Consider the following 15,802-nt stretch of genomic DNA (forward strand, 5'->3'; position numbering starts at 1 on the left):
CTATCATAGTTTTATTCATTCATTACCCAAATAGAAAATATTGAATCAAAAATCAGTAGCTAGAGTCATTTCACCTTGGGCACTAGCAACATCTTACAAGAATTCATTACAAGGTTTTGCATTTTTTTTGGATAGATGACAGGTCTATAATAGATGTTTTGTTGTATCTGACATATGACTCTGATCCCATTAGTGGTTGTATTTCATGAATGTGAAACTGCAAATCAAAATTTATGTCTCTTTCATCTCCTATTTCGCTGCCTAAAAGAATGAGCCAAAGTTTTGCTTGTAGCATTTAATATGATGTTGCAGTTCTTTCTGTTTATGTAGACGAGATTTTGCTGCTTGCGTTCTTTGACTGTAGTACATTGTACCAGTGACTTCATTAGGTATTAAATCTCAAATTTATGTTGTGTTCCTTTCTCAAGTAAATTTCTGTCCTGTAAGTAGAACAAATGGTACATGAGAATTTCAATTCAATAAGCCTATTCTGAAAATCTTTGTTTCTTTTTTATCCTTATCGTCTATTTCATTATTGTGCTTTGAGTTTACTGTTCAAATTACTGATTGAAGGATGACTATATGAACAACTGCCTTCATTGCAATCTATAAAAATGGTAGGGGAAGAAGCAAAATGATCCTAAATTGTGGTATGTGAGCATTAGCAACTAATGCTTGGTGATCAATGGATGAGACTTTAGTAGAGTGTCTTTGAACATTTTGATGGTTTGGGAAGTCATAAACTTATTATGTTAGATACTTACCTGTATGCTTTACATGAAGCAAGTCATGACCAGATAATACTTCCATGGAGAATTTTGATGTTTGCTTATATGTATTCTGCAATAATTGAAGAGAATGTTAAATCACTTAAATGTATTATGCGTGTGGAATTGTGGATCTTTGCTCTTGTTTGTAAGAAAAATCAGTGTCATAATCTCCTAGGGTATGCCCCTCTTCTCATAATAGAAACAAAACACACACAAAAAGGAATTGTGGATGGGGTTGCACCAAGGGGGGGGGGGCAAGCACAAACTTATCACTCAAGATAGCATCCAAGTTTCTGTATTGATGGATAATGAATATACCAAGTACCCAGAAGAAAGTTAAATCAAGAAAAATTTGACACAAAAACAAGCATAGCAGAGAGATCAAATCCCACCATGTCCATTTACCAATTCTAGCTAAAAATAAATAAATTTCAGAGTGGTCTAGATATATATGAAACATATATCATGTGGTCAATGGGAGAGACATTCCCATGTCATAATATCATGACACGTGTCACCCTCCTCTCTCTGCCCCCCTCCCCAACCTCACTCATTCACTCCCTCTCTCTCTCTCTCTCTCTCTCTCTCTCTCTATAATCACTTGCATTTACTGTCTTACTTTCTCTCTCTAGGAAAACAACCACAAAAAAAGGACAGCCTAGGAGTACAGCACACAAAGCCCAAAGGGCTCCCCTTTCTTTCCTGCTAAGCATTTTTTTCCCCCAAAAACCAAACACAGATAAATAAAGCTCCAGTCTTTATTAGGATTCGGTAAAAGAAATTGATGGCGGAGATACAGCAACCGGAGACCAACGGCGGCCAATTCACGATGGGCTCGACGGAGGCGGCGGTGGGGGCGAAGCGGCAGCGGAGGCCCAGCGTCCGATTGGGGGAGATCGGAGGAGACCAGCCTTACGATTCGAACCCGCGGCGGGCGCCCAAGCAGTGGCGGCTGCCGCCGACGGACCTCCACAACCGTAAGGAGGCGAGTAAGTCGTCAAAGACTCGGCCTTTAGTGAATTTAAGCTCCGGCGGGGAGTTCGATGAAACCCTAGACCGAGAGAGCAACCTCGATAGCGTCGCCATTGGGAGCTGGAAGGTGAAAGAGACCAAGAAGAGAGCTTCCACCGCGACGAAGAGGGTCAGATCCAGCTGGGTCGCGGCGAAAATCGACGAGGGCGGCGGCGGCGAGGATGGGGAAGATGGGTATCGGGAATTCGAGCCGGAAGAAGAGTCGGAGAGCCAATTGAAGGAGCAGAGCCCAATTCATTCGTCGGAGAATTTGGAAAGGGAGGTGCTTTTATATGGGAGTAGGAGACCAATTAGGACTAGGGTTTTGGAGCAGCATGATGGAGTTGAGCTATCGGGGCCGTCGGAGGAGAACGATGACAGGGAGTGGAATGGGAGAGGGACTAGTGGGGATAGGAATGGGAATGAGGGAAGAGTGAGGTGTGGGGAAGATGGGGTTAGGGTTTGGCTCAATGGGTTAGGGTTGGGTAGGTATGCGCCGGTGTTCGAAATTCATGAGGTGGATGATGAAGTATTGCCAATGCTAACTTTAGAGGACCTCAAGGATATGGGGATAAATGCGGTTGGGTCCAGGAGGAAAATGTACTGTGCTATTCAGAAGCTTGGAAAGGGGTTTTCTTGAGAGGTTTTTGTTTTTGCTGATTGAAAAAACCAAAGAACAAAGCCTCAGACATGGCAATGTAAGATGCTTGCCCAATGAAAAACTCGTTTGAGCTTTTGGTTATACATTCTATTTTGTCACTCAAGTCTCAGCTCGTTAGTATTTTGGATCGCAGGTGTTATTTTTGGTTGCACTATTATTCTTGCTTTTTTATTAGTTTGAGGCAATTTCTGATCCATATACTTTATTCTGGTAGTAATTCTAAACTAGTTGTAGTTATCCGCTGTTGGTCATGATTAGAACTTACTTTTCAATTGGTCCTAGGACAGAATGAGGTAAGGAAACCGCTAGAATTGGTTAAAGGAAGGACCATTTCTTGTATTTTCCTTTCAGTTCTTCGTTTCTTTTTCTATATATTTTCAGTAGACAGACTGTCCCATAGCTATAATCTGTATACTAATTTCCCTGAGATATAAAGAAGTCTCGTCTTGGTTTTAAGCTGTCTTATCTTTTAGGCCTTTTGTTGGTTGATGTTATTCAGTTTGCATCCAGTAACTATAGGATCTCATCTTTATTCTGCATTCTTTTTTCCTGCAAATTATTCAGTACATTTACTCAATTGTTCTTCTACAGTACTTGTGAGAATCTCTTTAGTTTGTTCATGTTGAGGATAAAATTGATCAACTTAACCAAGATATAGATCTATTTGGTGATGGGGGAATTTTACTATGATTTGTAGAGTGAAGCTTGAATGTAATACTGTGTTTTGGAAAGTCCAACTTGGTTTGTTATGGCTAGCAGAGGGAAAGCCAAAAAGTTGAGATCAGGTATATTAATGAGAATTTTAACACTAGTCTTTCAGGTGATTTCTTGAGTGAATTTGACAGCAGAGTGGATGTAATCCCAATACAACGTCCTTCATGTGAAACCGGGGTGGGATTATATTAAGTCTAAGTTATAAGTTTTAAGGGGGTTAAATAATTTTGCAGTATGATGCAATTTTGCATTCTAGTTTGGGGATGTATGATGAGGTGCGTGTGACATTGTGAACTGGATTGCTTGACCAGTGAGTTCCAGTATGGCAAGAGTATTTACGGATCTCTTGTTGTACCTTGTGTAAATGCTATATGTCTAGTATCAGAAGTACACTGCAAGCAATGTAGTAGATTATCAAATTACTTGCGCTCTTGTTGTACATGTAAAACTATTCACTGATTATTACCATAAAATTTTAAGCAGGCTCATTGCTTCGTTACTATTATTTTTCAGTACTTGTGCTGACAAGTTGTAGTTGTGATAGAGTTATAAGATGCGAAGGTGCCGTATATTTAGATTCAGTTTCACTATGGCATCTCTTCACCTTTTCAGGTTCTCTATGCTATTGATTTGTGTCATATTTCATTTTTATGTATACATGGTTTTGGCAAACTGCAGGAGTCTAAAGCACATCTTGTATTATATTGGGCTACAGGATCCGTCATTTCCTATCGTTCGCCCGAGTTCTCAGTTTCATTTTTAAGCATAAATAGTTGGGCAACCCCGAAAGCTCGAAGCTCAAATCTGTTCGCTGTGACTGTCCTGACGTCCGGCTTCGGACAGCACAAGATTACATGATATTCCATCATGTGTGCTCACACCTAAACTGCTACGTGAAGGATGTGTATAGCTTTTCATTATTGTGAATGATTACAGAAGTTTGACATGCAACGCTGGTTGTCGTTTTGATCTGAGTTGCGATACAAAGGGTGTGAAGTGTGTGGTTTCAAAGTTCAATCATGTTCTTCTCTTCTTTTCTTATTATCAAGTGAAGTGATTTCAGTTACACGGAAGCAAAGTTATGATGAGCTATTACAAGCGTACAGCGTACTTATGACATAATGTGAAATGGAGTGATTTCATTTACTTGGACCAAAATGATAGAAGTAAAAACAAAGACAAATGAGCGGCGAGCCACCAATTTTTCTTTTATCGTAGGCTTGTAGACAACTTCTCTTGGACAACTGCGTCCCTATGATTGTATATTTTTGGGTACTCATTGGTTCGTGAGCATAGGATTAGGCCATATCTGGCTTAACCTAGGACCGGGCCTTAATCTTGGAGGGCTGGGAAACATTAGGATATCTTCCGCGGCTGCGACCTGAAAAATTGCCATTTTCACCTGCGAGGATGACAGAAATGATTTGTTGAACAACCGGAGGCTTTGACCGACATCGATGTACAACCTCCTGAAAGCTAAAACTTTTGAGATAAATGAGAAACCTGGTCTAGAGTCTAGACGGATAAGCACACATGCCTAAGGCAAATAGACGATCTTTTCTTTTCCATCGTTTTCTCAGATGAATTCAAAGTGTCTGGATGGTAAATGTCTGCATCTTCAATCATAAAACCTTTCAATTAGATTTAACCATGATGTTGGATATGGTACTAACTTATAAATCCTACAAATTGACAATTAGAAAAGAACTGAATAAAGACATACAGAATTTAGTTAGTCAAACTGTGGAATTCTAACTAAATTCTAATTGTCTAAGGTTAAGGAAGATATCGGAATTCTTAAGTTATAATAATCTCATGCATTTTGATTGCAAAATCGATCGAATAATGATCAAATGTGTTCAAGTCACATCGTTACGATAAAAAACAAAAACAAAAACCACTAATGAGTTGAGAATGAATTTGCATTTGGTTACCCCTACGTCGATACGTATAGAGACATGGAAGAGATGAAGGTCTGAGATGAAAGATAAGAGCCAGTTGGACTAGCGAAGGATAACCTGCCTAAGAGAGCTCCCCAAACAAACTTGAAACTATAGCTAGCTAACTAAAGCTGACTAGAGATCGATCAGATCAATGCTGTGGATGATTAGTTTAGGCAAGTCATCCTTGGCTACCAAACATGGCTCTCTTTACCTTCATACTAGACCTCTCTTCCTGTAGATCGATGATCAGTTGCTTATGCTCCATCCTACCACAGCTCTCTCTATATATAGCCGTTGAAAAGTGAGTACTGGGTTGATTTAGAGAGCTAGATTCAGATACCAATGGTCACATGCATATATGCTGCATAATGTGCAGTAGTAAGTTCCCATGCAGATCGATAAGATGATCTGGAATATATTCCCAGCAACAATCAGGGGAGTCCATTTTTTATCCAGGAAGACTTGGAATGGTGCGTCATGTTGTGCGTGGATACACACACACACACACATCGATCATTGACCCAAAGATGCAAGAGCAACTGAGCAAGCTCTCACTTTCGAAAGCAAGCAAGCAGCATATGCATATATAGCGTAACGTTGTGGTCAAGCAACTTGCTACGTACTTATCATGAATCCAAGGAGGCGGGTAGAGAAGTACACACATCATCCTCATCACAGACACTTCAACAAGTCTAAATTCCTTTGTGAAATCACTTAAATCAGTGAAATGTATATTTCTGCGAGTTAATTACACACTACTGGAGAAACTGGATCTGTGGCTAATATGAACATTACTGAAAGTTATAGTAATCAAATTAATGGCTATACGAATATACGATTATCTATACAATTAGAGAAAGACCAAAAATTAATGTGGATGGTTTCACTATATTTGATGTGACATACCGATTGACCTTCCATGATAATATTCACCAGCTTAATTATTGGTGAGATCAATATATTCCAATGCTCACAGGTTGTTCAAGTCGATCAACCATGCCAACATGCATGCCATCTTATTCCTACTTTTGAAAATTAAACACACTGACTCAACCTTCAAATTCAATCACTTGACGTTAATTTGGATCTGTTCCGTTTGACTCAGAAATTAACGGAGAAGAAGCACATAGCAAATGTTCCGGCATCCTTATCAATTCCATTCAGGGCTGAATTCTTACTTGAAAAAGTGATATGTTTCTCTCCGACAACAAGGGTCGACATTTCATCACTAGCGTACTTCTACAAACAGCTTTATTTCGTTTTCAAGGTCCTCTTCCGATCCATTCCAATAATTCTACTCAGTGTGCGAGCACATGCACTTGTCAAATTCTGTGTCTGTCTTGATCGATTTGAGATTCTTAATGGCAGCTCCCTATTGTATTTTAGTTTGACATAACGTTTGATCACTTCGATCTGCTGCAGTTCTGCTTCCTTTGAATTGGTGTGGGATAACGTAGTGTTCAAGACTTCAAGCCATGGCACTTACAATTAACTTGTCATCTGTTTCGTTGATCATAGGAATGAAAATAGTCATTGCCCTAGATCGTTCCCAATGATCGAGCACTAGCTAGAAACTAGGAAGCAACTCTTTCTTCTTAAATAGGATCAATGACGTTGTCCTCAAATGCTTTATACACCCAAAGACTTATATGCGCCATGATCTTGTCAAAATCTTCTGTTCCGACCACCATAAAAAAAATTCATATGGGGGTTTTCACACCTGTATATGCTTTTACAAACACAACCTAATTAATGTGATTCTTAATTATAAAGAAGGTTAAGCTAAAAGCTAAGGGCACCCATGCGGTGTGGTTCGGATGACAATCCAATGAGCCACCAAACATGACGAACGTTGCTTCGATACTGATAATAAGTCAGAGGTTCGAATCCTGCTTTGGATAAAAACATACGAGTCAGAACCCTTGAGGCTAAAGCTTCGGCTTTCCTTTAGTAACCAAAAAATAAAAGCTAAGGGCCCGAATCATGATCATGAAATTGGCTTCATCTTGAATCGACACCACCCTGATCTCAATTCATTTGAACCTCACAATGCTATTGCTATTGCTATGTAGGGTAATAACAAGTTTGCCATAATGGACAAGTAAGACTTTTGATCCATTAGATTTGTCCTGCCCATATGTCTACAAGGCCTTTTCAATATATACCTAGTCAGGCCTACCAATCCCATATGCATGTCCTCCTCCCCGTCTCCTAGCTTAGGTCCTTTCCATAAGTGAAGAAGCCATTGTGGCCTCAATGGTGACTACTGTCGAGCAGGTAGGGGCGGACATAAAAAACGGAAAATCTCGATCTTGTCCTGAAACTCATAGGGATGAGACGGGACGGAGATCTAAAAACGTTTGTTCCGTCCCGATCCCGTCCCGTTTCATAATAGTGGGATGAGACGTGAGACGAATAATTTATATCTCGTTTCGTCCCGTCCCGTCCCGTCTTTAATGAAAACTTAAATATTCTTATATTTTGTATTAAAATAAAACCAATTTATGTCCTTAATAACTCCAAAATTATATCAACTCAAATAATAATGGTAAATTATAATTTTTTGAACATAATATGCATTTTTTTGTTAAAATTTCATTATTAAATGTTACTTTGTAAATAAAAAAGTAAAAATATAGGTTTTTATTTAACTTCATAGGAAGGTGGGATTTATCCCGTCCCGTCTTGATCCCGTCCCGTCCCAACCGGGATTAATTCCGAGTGAGATGCATTATTAAAAACCCTCGTCCCGTTCCGATCATGTCCCGATTCAAAAGAGTGGGATGTGACGTGGGATGAGCCACGTCCTGTCCTATCCTATCTTGTGCCCACCCCTACGAGCAGGAGATCAACTTCCCTCATCCTTATGGTAACAAGAATTATAGTTCGAACTTCAAAGTACGTACTTAGTGAAGGAGCTGATCGGGGGAGAACAATTTGATTTTTTTTTTGGTCCGAAGAACATTTTGATTTTTAAGGGGAAGAGATCCTTGTTCATATGAATGTCTAATTGATTTTTAAAATTAATATATCAATTTAGAAAGCTATTAGAAGCTCCGAACATTATATATATAAACCGAGATGTTGATTTCAAGTGCATGAATTATTGCATGGCATATATATGTAAACTTTTCGTGCAATCGTTGACTTTAATATATGCATACATCACTACACATTTAAGCTAAAATTTCACAAATTTTCAATTGAAGATATCATAGTTCTTATATATATAATGTCTTGGGCCATTGACAAATGTGTAAGGTTGAATATCAATGTCAGACATCAACTAAATTGACCACCCAGAAATAGATAGCTGCATTCATACAATTAATTTGGCTCATCGTTTACTTTGTAATCAAGAACAATTGTCTCTCTAACTCGTATAAATTCTTAGACCCAGTCATTACTGGTGTGGATGTCACAATTGGACCACCCATTCTAATGCATACCAACCTACTAAGGTGTTGTTCTTGACAGTTGGGGAGTATAGATAGGCATTAGAGCATCTCTAAGAGACTAGTTATTTTAAATTTGGATAGTTTTTTTTTGCTAATTTTGATGTCCAACAGAATAGCTAAAAGATACATAAGTTTAGCTTTAACCAAAATGTATAGCTAAATTTGGCTAGAGTTAAAGAAAAAAATAGTTTTTCGTTGAATTTTTTAACCTTTAATTTATAACTTAATTTAAATTTAGATATATGTTAGAGCATAACTTATTAACAAACGAACTATAATTTATTTTTAGCCATATCTTATTACTAAGATAACTCTCATTCTTTGAGATGCCCTTAGGCTGCAAAAGTTTGATGGTAATCAATTAATTTTAATTTCTATCGTGTAATTGAGATTTCATGTAGCAATAATTAACTGAAATTTGTTCATGCACCATAATATGGTCCACTTGTAAAAACATTAAACATGATGCTATTTGAAGTGATAACTTTTTTTTATGAGACTATTACTATAGACTAAACATTTATTTAACGTTTGTACCAACCGAAATTTATTTACATCATCGTAAATACACATAAAAGAGATGAGCTTTAGTTCAGTACTATAAGTTGTCTTATAAATTTGCAGTCTGCATCTTTTAATCCATGCTATTTTTTCTATTTATGAACATATGTTTTGTTTCTTGTTTTTAAATTTATATTATGATGAGTGTGGGTAAATGTCCACTCAATCGCAATTTAAACCTCAATTCTGATGTATCTACAACCTGTTACCCATCTTATAAAAATAGCCACCTGATCATAAATATCATTATATTAAAAACTTTATTTATAAATAAAAAAGTTAAAAAGACGTTTATGACGTCAGATAAAAAGAGTCGGAAAAAAAAAAGGAAAAAAGAATGACGCGGTACTTTAACTTAACGCTCCAAACACGTAGACAGACTCACTCCAAAAAGTCAGTCACAAACTTAATGTCAAAGGAAAGCCTCTCCCCGTCACAGCCCAATCTCCCATCCCTTTGACTCGGACTCGCCGATCCATCCGACGGCTGAGACGCGGCCTTGACGGTAACGGCGAGCGGTGAGGCTGTGACGCGAGCGTCGTCGTCTTGGGAGCTTTCGCTGTCGTACCTGTCTCTCACTTTCTGGCATATAATTGAAAAAAGGCCCTCGGGTCCCACCGGCGTCTTTAACTCCCCACGCTGTGACTCACTCGCTTCGGTCAACGGAGAGAGAAGGGTGTGACTGAGTGAGAGATTGGACCGCTATTCCTCCGGCTCGATTTCCGATTCTCATTAATAATCCTCAACCGGGTGCTTTCTCCACGCGCTCTGCCTCTATGCCTGTGCTGCACAAACCGATGGATGGTTCAGTAGGACGGAAACACTCAAACTAGGTAGAGTGAATCCGTATTCTAGGCACAACTATGGAAGGAACTTGGCAGGGCTGGTGAGCTCTTGCTGACACCAGCCATTAGAAATAAGACATGTAACATTATGTTGGATATTAGCTTTCAGCTGCTAGCGGATATCGTAAGAATTAGAAACAGATCGAGATGATTGTCTACAAGACAAGCTCATGAGGCTTCATTTCAGACCTAAGAGAAAATTTCACAACTAAGTACGTCTTCGTCTGGGACAACCTCAACGTACTTCATCTCTAAAGCATCCACTCTTTTTATGATCTTTCGTTTCTCCTAGGAGCATTCCTCTTCCTCGTGCTCTTATCCTCTGTCTCTACCTTAAAAACCTCTTCCTCCATATGAAAGTTGTTTTATGGATTACAACTCTATTTATCGAAATCATTGAATACTAAAACAAAAGAAAAGGAAAAACATTCAATACCCAACATATTAATCGATTGAACCAGACAAATTAATTTGATTATAGCCATAACACAAGTATTAGATTTTATTTGGCTGATGTAAATTAAAGATTCAACCGTCTCTAACTTCAAAAACCAACCGATTGGATGCTATGAATTCCTCAAACTAACGAATGATCAAAACAGGCAACAACACAAATGCAATTTTTCAGACTGTAGAAGGCTATTTGGAAGATATCAAAGGGGAGATTGTAATTGAAAAAACAAATAGAAAAGAAGAGAATTGGAAATTTGTAAAGGTGTTAAACTTAAACCTAAACTCTCTGTCTCTCTCCTCCGTTAGCAGTTAAAAACTAATATATTTTAAAAAGTCACGTGTCATGTTTTTATTGGCCGGTGTCAGCTAAAGCTGACCAGTTCGGGTCAGGCAAGTTTTTTTTCCCTATTTAATTGAAGACTATAAAACTACTTCCCCGTTAATGTGAAACTTAGTAACTTCTTGTCATCGACTTATATATATTCCATAAAATCCTATTTTTTACGTATGTTTTGGTAAGATAACAATATATGACATTTTAGTTTAGTAATAAGAGCGAAATGATAACATTGTCTTGGCTCAAGAGGATGCCCAACACCTCTATTCTATAAGGATAATGTAAATTGTTAAGAATCGAATTACTTTTTTAATTAAAGTTTTCTTTGGTGATATAAATAAGTTTGCCACTTCATTCGAAATGCACTCAAAAGTTCAACATGCTGGTATTTGAGTTGATGGGTCATTCTTCTGTACAAGTAAAAATTATTTGAGTATTCTATTATAAAAAGCACAAGTTAAACGTTTGGTATAGAACAGAAATAGTGTTTCATTTTACACTTTTAAATTCCTTTTCCTAATATAAAAATAAGTTCAAATTTCAATTCCTATTTAGAACAATAGACATTATAATTACTTTCTTATAAGTTCAAAATTACTTACCTAATAATATCTGCCTTCCTAAATTTATTGTCTTTGTATCATTAGGAACTATATATTTTTCCTTAAATTTCATGCATTAGTGCTCTATATAAGTCCTTCTCTTCTAATAATACAGTAACGAAAAATCCACAGAAAAACTTCCCGGAGAAATTTTTTTGTCAAAGAGATTTAAGTTTAGTGTTCGATGAACATCGTACATATCTGAACTCAATTGATCAGAGAAACACTATACCAGGAAGCAAAACAGAACGCCGTTAAAACCGTGAGAGCCACGCCCCGTCAGTTGCGTCGATGCCGCAACCACAGTCGCCCCCTCCACGTCAGCACCCGACTGGTCCTTGTCCTTCTTCTTCTTCAACACCCGCTCACATGCTTCGTCGTCTTCTCAAACCCAACACCGCTCTCCTTCTCCACCTTCTCTCTCTAAACCATAACTCTCTCTCCTCCGCCATGAAAGACCCGGAAGCCAACGACGACCCCATAGCAGTCTCCATCGACCTCCTCCGTTCTCTCTCCTCCGAAATCCCCCACGTCCAGACCTTCAAAGGCAAATGGGCCTTAATCAACACCAAGCTCACCAACCTCAAAGCCCACCTCGCCGACTTCGCCGACTTCCCCACCTCCGCCTCCAACCCTCTCGCCCTCGACCTCCTCCTCTCCGTCGCCCACACTCTCCGCGCCGCCGTCGACCTCGCCCGCCGCTGCCGGGACTCTAGTTTGATCGAGGGAAAGCTCCGGACGCAGAGCGACGTCGACTCCATCCTCGCCAAGCTCGATCTCCACCTCCGCGACGGCGAGATTATCTTCAAGAGCGGCGTCCTCCACGACACCGCCGGCTTCAGCTCCTCCTCCAAGAGGGAGTCCGTCCGCGCCGAGTGCCGCAACCTCGTCACGTGCCTCCAAATCGGCGGCGGAGAGTCGCGGTACGCCGCCGTGGAGGCGCTGCTGGCGCTGCTCAGGGAGGACGACAAGAACGTGACGATCGCGGTGGCGCAGGGGATCGTACCGGTGCTGGTGAAGCTTCTGGATTCGGGGAGCTTCGAGATGAAGGAGAACGCCGTGGCGGCGATTGCGGTTGTTTCCGTGGTGGAGAGCAGCAGGAGCGTTCTGGCCGCCGAGGGGCTGCTGCTGCTGAATCACTTGGTTAGGGTTCTGGACTCCGGCAGCGGCGTCGCCAAGGAGAAGGCATGCGTGGCGCTTGAAGCCTTGAGCTTTTCGAAGGAGAATGCTAGAGCGATTTGCTCCAGCGGCGGCGTTTCGTCGCTGCTGGATATCTGCGAGGGCGGCACGCCGGGCTCGCAGGCATCGGCGGCCGGAGTGTTGAGGAATTTGGCTGCTTTTGCTGAAAATAAGGAGAATTTCATAGAGGAGAAAGGAGTTGGTGTTCTTTTGGGGCTGGCGAGCTCCGGCACGGCTTTAGCTCAGGAGAATGCCATTGGTTGTTTGTGCCATTTGGTCTCTGATAGTGAAAAGCGTAAGGATTTGGTGGTGAAGGAGGGAGGGATTGAGTGCTTGAAGAATTTGAATTTATGGGATTCGGAGTTTAGTAATAATAATCGGGGTCTTGAGGCTGCGGTGGAGTTGGTAATGCACTTGGCTTCGTGCTCTATGATTGCGGACGCTCTTGTGGCGGAGGGGTTTGTGACTAGGATTGTCAAGGTGATGAATTGTGGTGTGTTGGGGGTGAGGAGTCAGGCGGCCAAGGCGGTTTACGAGCTTGGGTTTTGCTCGAGGACGAGGAAGGAGATGGGGGAATGTGGCTGCATTCCGCCTTTGGTGAAGATGTTGGATGGCAAAGCAGTGGAAGAGAAAGAAGCTGCGGCCAAGGCATTGTCAGCATTGTTGCGCTGTGCTGAAAATAGGAAGATTTTTAGGAGAATTGATGGCGCGATTTTGAGTACCGTTCAGCTTTTGAACCCTTCTATGAAGAATTTGGATAAGAAGTACCCTGTTGCTGCGTTGGCGGCACTTGCGCATTCGAAGAAGTGCAAGAAGCAAATGGTGAAAGCAGGTGCCTGCATACATTTGCAGAAACTACTCGATTTGGAAGTAGAGGGGTCTCAGAAGCTCCTGGAAAGCCTTTGTCGTAGTAAAATTTGGGGCGTTTTTGCCAGATCTTAACAATTGAAGACAATATCCAAGTGACAAATACCAAGTATAGGTACATGAAGATGATTCATTGATATTTCTGTACAATAGTTGTGATTACCGTTTTGGTTTTCGATTTTCTCCCCTGTTTATAATTTGTGCTTGTTTAAGTCTAGGAATTACATTTTGTTAGCTTAGTTGTTATGTTGTATCTAGGTTTGGCGACCTAACTGGATAGGCCTTCTAAGTTATCTAAACCGAAAGTCAATAATTGATATTGCTGCATAATATGTGGGTTCGTACTCCTTGTACACATTGGGAATTCGAGATAGGTGTTGTATTCCATTTCTTAATAGACATCCAATGTAATGGTTAGTTCTTCATTGTTGATCAAACCTATATCTTTGTATTAGTTTCGCTTATCTCGGGAAATCCAGTATATGAATACATATCGTGAGTTTTGTTCAAGCACAAAAGCAGCATGGAATTGTAGAGAACTAGATGCTTGCATAATGTTTTCCATGTTTTGGTAGTTAGGACTTGGAAGTTCTCAATAATACACAGAACAAAGGTGGGCCAGAAGCATGTGCTTGATTATTGTCATTTCTCTGTGATATGTTCCTCTCTGGTAATGCCAGCTTCTCTCTGGTTTGCGCTACCGACCAGTATCATCTTATCTTCTTCTGCATCTAATTTCATTCATCTTTAGCTCTGGGGTCCCAAGTTTATGTTCCTAAATGATTGTTGTTCATGGTGTTATGACTATTATCATATAAGCTGTGTCTATGTAGTTGCCGTAGCATTTTCAGCCAATTTGGTTGTATGATAGATGGAATTTTGAAGAAGCTGGTGGAGTTTTGTGTTTATGAACCATGTGAGCATGTGCATTTGTCCAAATGGTCTGCCCAATTTCGCACTTTTATGCTGTTGATAACCTAACATTGCCTGCCTTAAAATTATTTGCGGTTGTAGGTAGGAGATACTGTTATTATATAAGTTAGTCAGAATGAACTGCTGCCTGATATATAAGGATTAAGGAGGGAATAAAAAGTCTAGAATGGCTGCATTATACCCTAACTATGAATATATACAGCTGTGGTTTTTAGAATCTCGTTATTCCTCTGATGGAATCTTTGGAGAACAGAGTATTCACTATTCAGCTAGTCCTCACTTTGTCACAAAAAAAAAATTGTCCTTTTATACTTGTATTTTGGTGCTCTATATGAACTTTGAAGTCGAAAATCTGGTATCCGATTTGAAGTAATTTGCTTAGGTTTTGCTATTTGTTTGCACCCGACTTTGATAAGTCGGCCTATATATTCTTGGCCGATAGATAAAGAAAATTTTGGTGTTTTTATTAATGATATCTCAATAAAATTTCATTTTTATGGAAATTCTATTAGATATTATGTGTTGGAGATTCAAGTAAAATGGGAAGGAAATTATAACGGTAATTAGTTAATTGCCGAGATATATAAAAGGGGAAGGAAGTTATAACGGCGATTAATTGCCGATATATTTAAGAGAAAGGAAATAACGATAATTGATTATTTAATTGCCAAGATTTAATCATAATAGAATCAAATAACGGCAATAATAATTGTCAAGTTAACGGCATTAATTATTAATTTTAATATTTAATGCCGAGAAGGAAATTACTCCTTATGGTGTAGAAAAAGAGAATAATGATAATGTGATTGAGGTATGAAGAAATATGAAGTATATTTTGAATTCAGTCATTAAGACCGAAAATATCATTTAATTAAATATATATATATTTTTGTAAATCTTACGTATATAGCAATATAAATAAGAGGCGATTAACACAATGTAAAGGGTCCCTGACCACACAACCCAAATCAATTCAATACACCAAATTCTCTACATTATCAATCTTTTCGTTTTTGTTCCTGTTAGAATTTTTATCGTTTTTTTAGTCTTTCTAGCAATTAGATCTGTAATCTTTTACTTTACTTTCCACACTTTATTTCTCACTCAACATTTGTGAAAACACGGAAAGTCCTTACAACAAAAGTACAAGAGCCCAACGGCCGATACGGTTCATTCCTCGGCCGACAATTACTTGAAAGAAGTCAGATCTAGCGCAAATCATGTATTAAAACCTCGTCTGGCCGTGAGTTGGCACGCTCGCAAACCAGAAAGACGGTTGTTTCTGAGTCCCTCAGCCCTATTCTAGACTGAGACGATTTTTTGCCAAACACTTTCTGTTGAGAATTGGCGGTATCTCCTCTGCCGAGTCACAATAGAACAGAATTGGATTGCTAAGACGGGTCTTGGGCTCGGTAGCCTTCCCTTTTAAGGGTGAGGGTGTTCAGAAGGAGAGACCTGCAGAGGCTAG

General features: G+C 39.6%; 2 protein-coding genes across 4 annotated transcripts; both read left to right on the forward strand.

The window, feature by feature from the left end:
- Nucleotides 1-1,343: 1,343 nt before the first annotated feature.
- LOC126794097 (uncharacterized) lies at nucleotides 1,344-4,175 on the forward strand. Of its 3 annotated transcripts, none has more exons than XM_050520743.1 (2): nucleotides 1,344-2,479; nucleotides 3,835-4,175. In XM_050520743.1, the coding sequence occupies exon 1, from the start codon at nucleotides 1,555-1,557 to the stop codon at nucleotides 2,419-2,421; it is 867 nt and encodes a 288-aa protein (XP_050376700.1). In that variant the 5' UTR covers nucleotides 1,344-1,554; the 3' UTR covers nucleotides 2,422-2,479; nucleotides 3,835-4,175. The 3 variants fall into 3 exon arrangements, with proteins under 3 accessions (XP_050376700.1, XP_050376699.1, XP_050376698.1); XM_050520742.1 differs by lacking the exon at nucleotides 3,835-4,175 and adding an exon at nucleotides 3,255-3,655; XM_050520741.1 differs by lacking the exon at nucleotides 3,835-4,175 and adding an exon at nucleotides 3,263-3,655.
- Nucleotides 4,176-11,756: 7,581 nt separating this feature from the next.
- Nucleotides 11,757-13,875, forward strand: LOC126794092 (uncharacterized). Its single transcript, XM_050520735.1, has one exon. The coding sequence runs from the start codon at nucleotides 11,806-11,808 to the stop codon at nucleotides 13,474-13,476; it is 1,671 nt and encodes a 556-aa protein (XP_050376692.1). The 5' UTR covers nucleotides 11,757-11,805; the 3' UTR covers nucleotides 13,477-13,875.
- Nucleotides 13,876-15,802: the final 1,927 nt, after the last annotated feature.

Source organism: Argentina anserina, chromosome 5, assembly GCF_933775445.1.
Source record: "Argentina anserina chromosome 5, drPotAnse1.1, whole genome shotgun sequence".
NCBI classification, from domain to species: domain Eukaryota; kingdom Viridiplantae; phylum Streptophyta; class Magnoliopsida; order Rosales; family Rosaceae; genus Argentina; species Argentina anserina.